This window comes from Hibiscus syriacus, unplaced genomic scaffold (assembly GCF_006381635.1).
Source record: "Hibiscus syriacus cultivar Baekdansim isolate YM2019G1 unplaced genomic scaffold, ASM638163v2 tig00111105_pilon, whole genome shotgun sequence".
Classification (NCBI taxonomy): domain Eukaryota; kingdom Viridiplantae; phylum Streptophyta; class Magnoliopsida; order Malvales; family Malvaceae; genus Hibiscus; species Hibiscus syriacus.
Window position 1 is genome coordinate 1,327,515 of NW_024062987.1, and position 14,495 is coordinate 1,342,009.

The 14,495-nt window shown below is 37.1% G+C and overlaps 1 protein-coding gene and 1 pseudogene across 1 annotated transcript; one reads left to right on the forward strand and one right to left on the reverse strand.

The window, feature by feature from the left end:
- Positions 1-1,973: 1,973 nt before the first annotated feature.
- Positions 1,974-6,032, reverse strand: LOC120153959 (annotated as a pseudogene).
- Positions 6,033-11,766: 5,734 nt separating this feature from the next.
- On the forward strand, positions 11,767-14,495 carry LOC120154033 (probable transmembrane ascorbate ferrireductase 2). The gene is made up of 4 exons (XM_039165889.1): positions 11,767-11,886; positions 11,979-12,124; positions 12,714-12,762; positions 13,570-14,495. The coding sequence occupies exons 2-4, from the start codon at positions 11,981-11,983 to the stop codon at positions 14,157-14,159; spliced, it is 783 nt and encodes a 260-aa protein (XP_039021820.1). The 5' UTR covers positions 11,767-11,886; positions 11,979-11,980; the 3' UTR covers positions 14,160-14,495.

The following is a 14,495-nucleotide window of genomic DNA, read 5'->3' on the forward strand; positions in this document are numbered from 1 at the left end:
AGTAAAAGAGGGTCATAGGCTAAATTTTTTATCTTCTTGTTTGATTTTTCTTTAAATCGGGGAATTGGTTGTGAGTATCGACATAGTGAATTCGCCAAGCTCAATTCGAGAGACTACTGGTACTAGTTTAATGGGAATTATATTGATCCGACATGTGGTTTTCGGCTTCGTGTGAGCTCGTATTCTTTTTAATAAGTTCATATTGATTATGAGACTGATATATCGTGAACAAATTTTTTTACATGTTTGGAAATTTTACAGTTGAATCTGTATTGAATTATAGCTTTAGAAGACAATTTTGCATGCACGCAACTCGAAAGAATCATGACAGGGTAGTATGTTTGGAACAACTACTTGATATGTTGCCCGGTCATTGCACATTTGCACCTTCATTTCTGGCATATTTATGTTTGTTGTAGTGTCCTCTATGTTTTACAATATCTTTTATTGCTGACATGCCATGAATTTACAAGAATTACGGGGTCCTATGATTTTAGTTTCGCTATCTGCTTTAGATTCTCATCATGTTTGGCTATTGAGGAACATTAAACATGGAGCATTCGATGCAATTATATGTTAAAAGAGTAGGCCATTAATGCATTTGCAACTGGTAATGTTGTATTTGGCATCTATTGTCTATCTTAAATAACCCATTTGACGCCTTAGCTTTTGGAGTGACTATGACCAAACCTCTTTCCCTTTATTTATTAAGTCCTCCTTTTAACTGAGTTATTAATTGATATTCTTGGTTTATTTTAGTTATTGCTTGGTTGTATGTTGTAGTCCTATGAACTAAAATTCTTTACTATTTTCGCAGCCGTTGGATGTACATGCTCAAGTTCCATCCAAACCTATTGGATTGTCATACCAAAGTGCGGTAGCTATGAACAAGACAAATTGACCTTGTTACTTTTACTTCAACGGTTTATGCAATAAACGTGATAAGTGCACTTTTCATGCTCAAAGTGCAGTAGCCATTGGATGTGCATGTAACAAACCTCAAATTTATATTAAAGTAAACACTCTCAAACACTTCAATTATATTCTAAACTCCAAATTTATATAATTGAATTATTTTGGAATTTGAGGTTTAGAATGAAATTGAGGATTGTGTTGCAAGTTTTAAAAGTTAAGGGACCTAAATGCAAGCGCCTGAAAATTTCAGTGACCATATTGCAAATAGACTAAATGTTGGAGAACTGCCACATCATATTCTTCTAACGGCAGTGTAACAACATCAAACGACCGGTTACATTGAGGACCATAATGCAAACGGACTAAATGTTGAAGGATTGTATTGCAATTTTTAAAAGTTGGGGACCTAAATGTAAGATTTAGAAAAATTAAGTGACCATTACTACAGTTTTCCCTAAGAATAATATATAACAATTAAATCATACCCTCAATGGATTCAATTAGCTGTGGAAGGATGTTATAATGTTAAAAGCAAAAGCTTTGCATCTATCCACGTATTAAAGCAAAGACGAGACAAAACATCGGGTGATGGGATGATGTTAATTTCCCATAATATGAAAAGGCAGCAGCCAAAGAACAAACGACGAACTGCTTTTTCAATGTAACATTATTGTTATGACTCAGAGGATGGGGGAAATGTGCATTACATGAGGCCATGATTTGGCAATTTTGGCCACATGAATACGATGTTTCAATGGTGAGACATTGTGCTTTAATCATACACATATCCTCTCGAAAGATTACAAAAACAAATGACTACATACATATCCTCTCGAAAGGTTACAAAAACAAATGTCATCGCCAAAAGCTGTCTATAGAAAAAGATTATTGTAAATGCTTTGTTTTGATGCGGCCACTTAAACGACATTTGAACTGCTCTTTTGGTAGTTATCACAAAAAACATGGGAGGCAACAGAGCATGAATCGTGTCTGAACTAAAACTCAACGAAACTGATGCGGCAGTTATTTGCTGTCATGTTGCATTATGTGCCCTGTATTCGAATAACATTTTTCTAGTATCTTTTTTTTATAAGGCCGAAAGCCGCATAAAACTAATTCATTGTCTAACAAGACTCGGTTAAGCTTAAATAGACAGGGTTATTGGACACTTGTGTACTTTGTTCGATACAAACATGATTATAACAATGGCTAAAGAAGAAAGAAAACATTATCAGATTCATGCCATCTACTATCCCTGTGAAAATTTTGAATGATATCATTCTCACCTCCTAGCAGGATTTCCACCGTATGCGTTTCGAGCTCGACCAGGAGGTGTTGCAGATCCATAAGGTCCGTTATTCTGGGGTGGTCCTTCACCGCGTGGCACAGCAAAGCTTCTTGCTGCTGCATCATAGGTTGCACCACTGGATGGATCATTTACAGAGCCTCTTTGGGTGTCATAGCCAGCTCCTCTTTGTTGATCATAGACATGGGCTCTTTGACCGTCGTAACTAGGTCCTCTCTGTGCATCACAAACTGGCACCCTTTGTGATTCATAACCAGTCGTTCTTGAAAAATCATTGGCACGTCCTCTAGACATCTCGTACCCAGATCTTGCAGGTGCAGGTCCCGACCCAGTTCTTGAAAAATCATAGGCACTTACATTTGCACCAACAGCAGCAGGTGGTAGAGCACCATGTCTCTGTAATGCAGAATGACAAGAATGCCATTAAACTACAAGAAGGAAGAATTAGCAGAAGAAACACAATTCTCAATACATTGAATCACGGATGCATTGGAATTAGCAACCACAAAGGCAGAGTAATAGGAAGAACTCTACTGCTGTTTGTGCAGTTACTGTTCCATACTGTAAAAAATGCTAATTAATCCATGTTTATATAAATAAGTATCAAATTTGATATAATGTAATTTATACTAGCAGTTGCACCCATACCCGCAACCCATTCATACTTCAGCAAAGACAGATTTATGCCATCATGGAAGATTACACACCTGGTGAATACCAAAACCATCTTCATATGCATTTTGTCCCACAGGATGTACATAAGCATCATTCTCGTTGTTTCCTGTGGCTCTGCCATATTGCCCAACTGCATTCGGTTCCATATATGAGCCATCTACTTCGGTAATTTTTTTTTTTTGGGGGGGGGGGGGTTAAAAATCTCAAAAAGAAAAGATCAAATAAAGGATACCGATTCTTTTGTCAACATTAGAAGCATTCGTCAGCTCAGCTCTAAGCTTCCACTTCCCTTGTCATGGTCATATAATTTTCTCCATCACCTGAAGTGATTCAAGGTGATCGTTGTAAAGTTTCTTCTCATAGTCAAATGTAGCCCTGCATGATCAAGAATAGGTTATCACATAATTGTGACACATGGAACTTAAACATCTGCAAAAAAAAAATATGAAAGAACTTTAACTCAAAAAAAAAAACTACAGCGGACATCCAAACAATAGAAAAAAGGTTTTACTATTAATTTTCTGTTCAATACAAGCCGCTGTACTTTAATTTTTCTCAACTTTGCTCCAAAAACACCCATAGATAAGAGCACAACAAAAACCTGCAATGCTGATATTCCTGCCTGACGCTCTCAAGTTCTGCCATCAAAGCCGGTATCTGCTGCACATCTACATGAGCTCTCTGAACCTCTTGATTTAATTGATGCATTTTGGACAAAAGTTCTTCCCTAGCTAAAACCAAATTCTGAGCTTCAGAATGTGCCAGCTGCAACTCTTTCTTAACAGGCTCAGCTGCCTTCAATTCAGCTTCCATCTTAGCTATTTTGTCCGTAAGGCTCTTCATTTGTTGTTCTCTTTCAGATGTTACGGCTCCTATCTGAGCATACAAATCTGCAATTCATGCTGTGCAGCAGCAAGTTCCTGTCTCAATGTCCCATGGGTAGCAGCGATTCTCTGGTTTTCTGTACCAAGTTTCTGCATCTCCACATGCTGTGCAGCAAGCTTTTGTTCCATGATTTCTGGAGGTGGTAACATATCAAAATGTGGAAAAGGACCTGGACGAGTTGGAATTCCTAGACCAAATGGCTCAGAATGAACCATTCCAGGGCCAGGGAGAGGATGCCTCATATGAGGGGGTGGAATTCGACCTTTACTTCCCATTTTCCGTTGCAACTGTATGACCTGAGAAAAGAAATATGACCTATAAGTTCTAAGAGCACCGACATGTCCCCACTTCGATTTGACTCCAGAAAGAAACTTGAAAGTCACTCATGCATCATGTGACATGAAAAACAATTAGATATTGATGCAATGCTTTGGGACTTTTGTCCACACATGCAACACAACACAGTCAAGAAGCAATAAATACAACAGAACAATTGAGCCTAAACTCAAGACAAACATTATGGAACATGTATAAGACTTCACTAAACAATTAAAATTAGACTTATCATCTAAGTGATTCATCCTTTGTAAGATCCTAGTTCATTGCATTTACTCATGCAAATTTGAAGTTGAAAGCGCATTATATAATCACAATGTCCAGAATATTAGATATAAAGTTGATCCACGGCAGTCATCTACCAAACAAACAATCGGTGTAAATAAGAAAAAATCCCATAAGGAGAACATCAAAGCTCATAACGCACAGTAAAAGGATCCTTATCTACACTAAAGTGGTAAGCCTGGCCAACAGCAATAGGAATCACTAGTTTGTTTCCATCATTCCATGTCAATATAACTGTAGCTCAATAGTATAAGCAATCAAGTAATCAACCTCTTGTCCAATTCAAAATAAGGCTTTCTCTAACTATCTCTATATCCAGCTATCTTCCAAAACTTATATTCCACAAGCTAAACTCTAGAATATGGGATAGGTTCCTTTGGAACAAATTGAAGTCATATACCAATCATGGGAAGTCTGGGAATTGAATCCAGAAAAAAAGGTAGTAATCATCACAGGAAGATTCAGAAGCCTGAGGAAAAGATTCGGGTGGAACTAGTCGAAGTAAAGATGTTAACTAACTTGGTATAGGAAAGGAACTTATCAGAATAACCAGAGCTTTTGGTGTCCACGGGATTTTTGGTAATTTTTGTTTTTCTAGACAAATAATTAAGGCTTTTATGTTGACTTGAGTTTACCTTAGCAAAGTCATGGAAATTCCATTCCCTTATTTCTACTTTGTTCTTCTCTCTACTACTACTATGATGCTTCAAGGTACAATTTACAGCAGAAGAGCAAAACCATGAGTTATTTGTTGTCATTCCACTGCCTCAGAAAATTTCAGCCTATCTTTCTCTGGCATCCTACACTCAGTGTTCCGATCCCTGTCCCTAAATTCCTACCATAAATCCTAAAAGTTGTAATCTATAAGCAGGAAGGCTTCTCCAAAGCCATCCTAAATCAGAAATATTTCCATCTATAAGGGATGGTAAGGAAGGAGCGTACAATCCATTACAACTTTAACCAAAATAAAACACAGGTGCAGGTATCTCTTATTATGTATGCAACACAAAATATTATTTCATAAGGCCAGATAAAGGTTATTTGAATTCTACCGATTTGAATGATATTCACTGTTGCTGTTCACACACACACGCATATAAATATTTAGATTAGTACAAAGAGTTAACTGTCCAATGGCAAATATCACTTGGCTGGATCAATCATACCCGTTCTACACGGATTATAAAGAAAATCCAAGAAATACAACAGTTTTCGCCCATAAGAAAGTAAGTTCCATTTCTTTAACAAAAAAAAGTTATATATACTTGCTATTGCAAATTTTCAGAGATTCGTTGCAAAATCCACCGTCAAACGCGTTTTTTATGAATCGTTTAAATATATTTAATTTTCAATTTCGGAATATCAACAATAGATTGGAGAGCTTGAATTCGAATAAATTTGTCATGATTATTTTCTTATCTTTTGAAATTCAATCCATGGAAGTAAAGCTAAAACCTATAAACAAATAATAAGAACATCATCGAAACTTTCGATTACGAGAGAGAAAATCCAACGAAGCTATGGAGTTCGGGAATACCTGAATAATGCAATTCGTCCTTAAGATTGTTGCAGAGATTTCCAATCCAAGGAAAACAATAAAGCCCTCTATAATTACTTGCTTTTCTTTTCCTTTTTTTTAGTAGGCATTTAATATTTTAACTATTAGTTTTAGTCTATATTTAAATTTTAATATTTTTAAAATCATTTATAATATTTCGTTTTGGTTTAATTTTAGTACTTAAATTATCAGTTTTGATCTAATAATTATTAGTTTTGATCCGTTTTAGTACCTAAATTTTTAAATTTTTTAAAAAATTACATTAAATTTTGAACACAAGTACTAAACGAAACGAAAACTAAATTTTAGGTATGATTTTAAAACATTGAGAGTTTATATACTAAAATAGATCAAATCTAATAGTTTAAGTACTAAATGTGTATATTTTTTATTTACCTTTACTGTGTAGTGAAATTCAACTTTCTTTGAAAATAAAAATGGTTAAATCTTAAAAGTCATTAAACTCTAAGCATATTTATATTTATTCATTTATTTTTTTATTCGTAAAGAAAATTGCTTCTACGTTAACGGTGTAACAAACGTATAATTATTTTACGATAATAAACAAAAAAGAGAAATTTTCAGTTGATAATATTTTAAACCTTAAATTCTCATTATTGTAAAAAAAATATAATTGATAATGTCTGATTAAATTTTTCAATAATCTATTAATCAAAAATAATTTATTAATAGATATGAAATGATCATCCAGCTCAGTTGGTAGAGCAAGGTTCTTAACCTTGAGGTCGTGGAATCGAGTCCCATGTAGGGCATTTCATAATTCGGAGGTCTCCTACGGAAGCTGCTCTCAACCTAGTGTTGGGGGCAGCCTACTATCTTACCTCCCCCTATCCCATTACATATGAGAATAAGGGACAGAAAAAAAATTATTAATAGGTATATTAATATAATAGATATCCATAGATTTTTTTTTGAAAGAAAATTTGTATGACTTTATTGATGTAGCATATATAAAACAAGAACAATGAAATCTACCTCATTAAAAAGTCTCTCTAAATTTAAGTAGAAGAAAAAGAGGAAATCATTTTAATATCGATACAATATAGGTAGGGCATACCAACTCAGTAAACTCACCGAAGTACTTCCTTATAATAAGGAACCAAATAATGTAGAGCCCATGAAATGGAGACAGACACTTCTAATCTGTACCAGACAGACATTTTAGCACTGAACTGCTACTTCACAAATCACATACAACCAATATTTAACTGTGAGAAAGCTGCTCTGCAACTGCAATTAACCTTAGACAATGGAACGATATGTGGTGTTTAAACTCAAAATTTTAAAGAATAACAATAAGTCTTTCAATTAACGCTCACACCTCTGATAATCTTAATAATCGAACTCGAAACTTCAAAGAACAACAATAATTTCTTTATCACCGAATTTATTTGGTTGATAATTTTTTACTCGCAAAAGTTACTTGATGCGATGATTATTTTTCATATAAAAATTATATGTTATGGTGATTATTTGTAACCTTTTTTTTCATGCAAAAGTTATAATTTTATTGTAGGGAAGATTTTCACTTTTATTTATGTTTTTAATATTGCATAAATTTTAATTTTTTATTATTATTATTATTATTATTTATTATTATTATTATAACACGTTAAAGGCTATAAGTTTAAATATAGTAAGTTTAAACGTGTTTAGTTGTACATTAACTCTCGATTTAGAAGAACTAAGGACATAATTTTTTTTTGGTTGCAAAATACTAGGTTGAAGGTGGTTCTAACTACTGCTTAGGGCATTCTTATCTGCGAAGAGGATCCTACGAGCTTCCCTTGGAGGATCACGGAAGACACAGGTGCTGGTGTTCATCTGTCGTCCGAGCTTAGCCATAAAGTCGGGAGACTATTTTTTAAAAATAGTCTATATGATATATGTTTTGATTTTATATTGTATTAATAAAATAGGTAATTGGCTGTGTACAAAAGGAAGAGTAATCTTATAGCGTAGAATGAGATTTAAAAGACGGTGTCGGTTAAACTTTTCAAATGATAAGTATTTTGATATCGTTCAAGCAGATTTCGAGTTTGAGTTATTGTGTATATAAAAAATCTTCATTAAAAAACTCACCCACCAATCTTACAGAAAGTGCCCAAACGATGATGGATTCGAAATCTTTGGGATAAGCACAAGTGTGGTTCACTCCATCATCAAGCACGCCTTCCTGCCAAAAATTGTTTACAAAATTGAACACATGCCTCCCACCCTGCTCTATTTTTTTTGGTAAAACGAGGCCGGGAGACCGTCTGCTCCTGGAGCTTTACTCGCATCCATGTTAAAGAGAGCCGAACGAACTTCTTCCATGGTAATGCCGAGCAATAAAGGTCGTAACTCAACATCATTGGATCTGAAAAAATTACTCGCCTTCAACATACGGTCATAATTAGCTGCAGATGTGAAGAGAGTTCGGAAGAAAGCGATTGCTTCAGCTTTAAGGCGATTTGAGTTATCGAACCAATCTCCATCTGACAGTTTCATCATACCAATCTTGTTATGTTTGCGCCTCACTATCACTGAAGCATGGAAGAAAGCCGTGTTTTGATCCCCCTTCTGAATCCAGGATTGTCGAGCATGCTGATGCCATGAGCTTTCTTCCTGGGAAAGAACTAAATCCAACTCCTTTTTAAGCTCAATCTCTAGCTCGACAAGTCGATCATTATAGTGGAATTCAAGGGTTGCTTCAATCCCTTTGATTCTAGCCATGAGATGAGCCTTTTTTCTCCCAGTGTGCCCAAAGACTTCAAAATTCCACTTCTTACTAACCTGTTGAAAGTTTCCTATGTTCGCTAGGATGTGTCTGTCATCATGCCGAGCTTTTTCCAGCATTCGTTTGAAGTCTGGGTGCTCGCTCCAGATAAATTTGAAAGAATATGGTCGCTGACAAGACTGAAACTTTTCCAACACAAGCATAATTGGGCGGTGATCTGATCCCAGCTTTTGAAGCTGAACAGCCTCAGTTTGATCATAGGCCTCCAGCCATTTTCTATCGCATAAACACCTGTCCAACCGCTGAGAGAGAGTGACTCGTTTCCAAGTGAAGCGAGGTCCTCGAAAGCCTAAATCACACAAACCGAACTCAAAGAGAAAGTCGTTAAATTTACCGCAAACACCCACTCTCCTTTGGGAGCCTCCCTGACGCTCCCCCAAATTTGCAATAACGTTGAAATCACCCCAAGATCCAAGGCCAAGCTGAAGCATGCTTAAAACTTTAAGCTGACCCTAAGGTGACTTCTCACGTTACCATCAGGAGAGGCATAGACGAATTTAATGAGAAAATTGTGAACATTATCACTCGATGAGCAAACACCATGAATAAACTGATTCGAGACAGCAAGAATATTAAGACAATCGAGCTATTCCAAAGCACCCATATCCCACCTGAGAGACCCCTCGCATCGATCCTGTAAGAGTAATCAAAATCAGAACACTTGATGAACTTATCAGCCGCACTACCACTGATTCTTGGTTAAAAAATAGAGATAATGTCAGGCTTCTGAGGTTTCATAAATAGCTTGAAATACCGTTTGAAAGAAGGGCTTCCCGCGCCCTGCACATTCCAAAACAGACACTTAACCATTAAAAAGAAAAGCTTTGGAGGTATCGAAACAAACCAATTACTGCCCGGTAGCTTCAGATCCTTCAAAGGCTTAATTCTCACGCCATTGAACTGCAGTATCGCCTCCCTTTTGATCATTAAGGGACCCACCATCCCTCGTAACACTTGCACGGTTAAGCTCGGATGACATGGCCGAGACCCATTCAGCCAACACCGGCGCTATCTCCTTTACTGGCGCTAGAGCCTTGGATGTACCTTTACTACTAACATTGCGTGATGTGCGCTGTAGTATTATGGTATTTTGGACGCTAGGGGTCTGGTTTTCATTGTTTTCCACCACTTGCACTGCAACATGTTTATCACGACTCAAAGATGAGCTCACCTGGGTTACCATACCTACTGACGCCACCTGAGAATTATTAGCAGCCCCTTCTTAGACCATAGGAGCTTTCATGGAGTCCTCCTTATTTCTCGTCTGGTTGATTCCTTGCTTGCTCGTCTCTCCTTTATATTGAGGGATAGTCCTCCCATTACCTATTCCCAACTCTTTAGAACTCGATGGTGTCGTTCTTCCCTGGTTCAACTGTACCGAAGTGCTCGGACCTTTGTTCTCTATTTCTCCAACCACATTTAGAATACTAAACTGAGAAACACCATTACGGCCCATAGTGGTTTACTTCGAGGGTGACGATTCAGCCTTTTTATTTTCGCTGGGTTTTTTTCTCTTCCTATTAACAACCTGTATCCATGGTCCGTACAATTCATCAGAGTTCTCTTTCGCCTGACCTTCCCGTATAGTTTCCTCGCAACTTCTAAGTTTTTAGCACAGTTTTCCTTAACATGGCCATACTTCCCACAACTAAAACAAATTGTCGGGAGCCCTTCATATTCAATGGCTTGGCGATGACGATCGATAATTATTCCAGCAAGTAATGGTTTATCTAGGTTGACCACAACAGCGGGTATAGTAAACCGACCTCTCCTTCCATCAAGAATATTGTAGTCAACTCGAACAACTTCACCGATGGCCCCTGCAATTAATCCGAATAAACTTCTTGTGACGGATAAGCGTACCCAAACCATGATCTGTGACGGATGGTCTATTGCCGTGGAGAAGTTCCTACTCCACGGCTGAACTGTAAGATAACTGCAATAGATATGACCCACGGTCCTCCTTCCAGAACAGGATGGAAATCATTTTCATCGGCAAAACGGACGAGAAAATACTCATTACCCAGATCTATAAGAATGATTTCTCCTTTGGGATTCCACAACGCTTTAATCCTAGTCAGAGGAGCTTTGTATCCGATTGACTTACCTAGAAGCCTTATGATCACCGATTTAGCAAGTTTCGTATCGATGGCGTCATGGACACGATTAAAGAACCTGGTTTCCGGAATGGCACCCTTAGTGTTCCAAACTACATCATCCGGTCTGACTTCCACATCCAAATCCTTCATCAGAGAGTATTGCATATCCCCAATGGTCATACCCACTACCATATCACGGAATGATTTCCTCCCTGGTTCCGATTGATCCACAACTTGGTGGGTGCCCAAACCAGCAGGATAGTTCGGATTCAGCGTACCTTCATCTTCCAATCCAGAAACAACTCTCGCAGGAAGGCCATCTCCATAGCCATTCTCATGCGCATTGACCATAGGAGATCCATTACCAGCGTTCACACTAACTTCAGTCCTGCATGTTGACATCCTGGGCCGCCTCCTCCAACCGAGTGGGATCCCCACGACCCCATCTCCTAAAAATGCTCCCTCCTCCGGCGGCCTATTTCCATGAACACCGTTGACCTCCAAGACAGTGGGAGACGCGAAGAAAGCGGTATGGCTTTTCATTTGATTTTATCTTGGCTTTTTCAGTCTGAGCTGATATTTAGTTTAGGGTTTTCTTTACCAAAGTGTTAGCACATTTTAAAATCCTAATTAAATCCTAACTATACATCTAATAACTCTATAAATACATGTGGTGTACACTTTTTTTTCCCCATAAAGGCAGGTTTTCTTTCCTCTTTGAAGCATCATGTATTCATGTGTTCACAATTTTCCTTTTTACATATTAAGATTAAACCATCAACTGTTCTGTTTTTCAATGAAATTAAATCATCAAGTTGAATTATATACTAAGATGATAATTTAACATTTGTTAAAAGAATAATGATTTATAAGTGTTGAGCGAACGTGGATACGTAATTGGCTTAAAACCTGGTCTACCGTGGAAGCTTGAATTCTCTGACGCCTCCTTCTCTGATCCATTCTCTACAGATTAATCAAATAGAAAATCCATCTTCATTTCACTGGAATCACAAGCCACTAATTTTCCGTCTTCCTCTGAGAAGACCCATCCCTCTAAACCTTCAAGACAACACATATTTTCTTCCTTTTTTGTTTTTTGTTCTTTTGCTTGTGATTCAGAAATGGGGGTTCCGGTGATCAAATTTCCAATCTTCATGGTAATTAGAGTACTGGGATTCGTAATAACAGCTATTCTTTTCACCTGGACTCTTCATTACAGGGGAGGATTGGCTCTCATCTCTGATGACAAAGATCTCATCTTTAATGTAATCTCTTCCCTCTTGATCCCCCCTTTTTTTATATAATTTTTTTAAGTAGAGAATCAAGAAATTTCATTTTACTTGATTCCCCAGTTACTTTGTTTTTTGTTATATCTGGTGATCCACCGATCTTCTTTCCATTTTGCTTTATAGTTTGTGATAATATTTATAACCTGCAAATTCTGATACATTAATTTTTAGGAAAAATTGTCATTCTTCACAGTGTTTAATTGTATAATGCAGTTCCCAAGAAAGTAATACAATATGATGATCAGCATTAATTTTTAGGAAAATTTTGTCATTGCTTTTGCTGCATTTTTCCCCACCTGGAAGGGGGAAGAAAAAGAAAACCAAAAGGCATAATTGCAGATAAATGAGCAATGTTTTTGACCTGGTAAAAATGAAAAAAAAATGATTTCTATGCAGAATTACATCTACACAGAACAATTGTGTGAGAATTGGTACTATATCTTTGCATTTGTTCCTTGTTAATCTATTACAGTTATGTTTGCTTCAAAATAATCTGAAAAGCAGGTTCAACCTGTATTCTCTTTTCCATTTCAGAAAATTAAACTTTGCTGTGTACTTATTGCAGGTCCATCCTGTTTTGATGGTCATTGGACTACTGCTCTTAAATGGCGAAGGTGAATGTCATTTTTTATTGCATAAGCATGTTCTTGATGCTGCAATTTTTAGTTATATGCATCCCAACATCTCCTTTAAAGTTCTATATTTGTCCTTCTGGAATAATTTATGTATTCAGATTGAATTATATCAATAAGACCAGATGAACGAATACATATGTACTCGGGGAAAACTTCTGATGCATGTATAGGAATCAGTAGTTTTTATGACAACTTATCCTTTTTTGTCACTGATAGGTTTATTGAGGTTTTCATAGGACTTAAGAAGTGAATTGCCTATAAATTACTGGTAGAGCTACTCTAATATTTTCTGTACCTCTAAGATCTATCTGCAGTTTCTTTAATTTCCATCATATGATTTTGCTTGAGAAATTAAGCGAACTTTCATGATTTCCTAGAAGGATATTATTTGAAAATATACATTATGTATTTTGTTTTCTCTTTTGAGATATTACCGATATTGTGGACTTGGAGGGCTGCTGTGTGATATTTTTTAAGAGCTTGTGGATATGCTTAACATGGCACCTTGATGTGAGTTGATGTTTGTAAAGCTTAATTCATTAACTATGATACTTGCATTAGCTGATATGCACAAGTTTGTTTTTGCACCGGTGGAAGAGCGTTGTCCTAATTTCTTGCTGCCTTGGTGTGAAACATGACTTGCGTACAAATCTTGTGTTCTAATACATAACTTAATTCTACAATTAGAAAAATATGAATGCGAACTTTTATGGAATCTTAGAAAAAAAAGTCACCATCTTTACCGTCTTGCTCTGTTTAACTCTTGTTCTGCATTGATTAATGCAGCCGTGCTGGCTTACAAGATGGTTCCCGGGACGAAAAGTTTCAAAAAGTTAGTTCATCTTACAGTTCAATGTCTTGCCTTTATCTTGAGTATTATCGGTGTATGGACTGCTTTGAAGTTCCACAACGATAGGGGCATTGAAAACTTTTACAGTCTACACTCATGGTTGGGCCTAGCTTCCCTTTTCTTGTTCGGAATCCAGGTTCCACTCTGTTATTTCCAGTTCATTTTGGCTCCATTTTGTGAAGTTATGGACCTTAATCATCTTGTATTTTGCTTTTACCCGTGGGCCGCCGGGTTTGCAACGTTTTGGCACCCGGGTGGCTCTCGGAACAGCAGAACCGCATTGTTGCCATGGCACGTGTTCTTCGGGATGTATACATATGCACTTGCTGTTGCTACTGCTACAACGGGTATCCTAGAGAAGCTTACTTTTCTTCAAACTAACCGGGTAATATCACGCTACTCTACCGAGGCTTTGCTGGTAAACTGTTTAGGTATATTGATTGTTGCGCTGGGTGGTATTGTGATTCTGGCCACGGTCACTCCGGTGAATGGCAAAAACGACACCCACCGGGGACTAACAGAATAGGTACTACTATGTTTCCGAGGGGACTAAATGGACTCAGTAATGAAATCCGAAGGACTAGTGCATGTTAATCCGCCATGGAACTTTGAGCTGTTGATTGAATCACTTGCTATTCGTGGTTTTGTAGACGAGAAGTTGGTCCAACAAGTCTTCTGTAAATATTGGAAGTATCTTAACAAGTCTTCTGTGAATATTGGATGTTCCTGTGTCCTCTTGTAAAGGATTTCAATTCAACTTTATGGTGCTACATTATCCCTCACTTTTGACTTTTGCTCTGCCGGTGTGGGACTTTTGCTGCTTTATCGTCACAAATTTAATTTGGGATTATCCTTTCCTTTC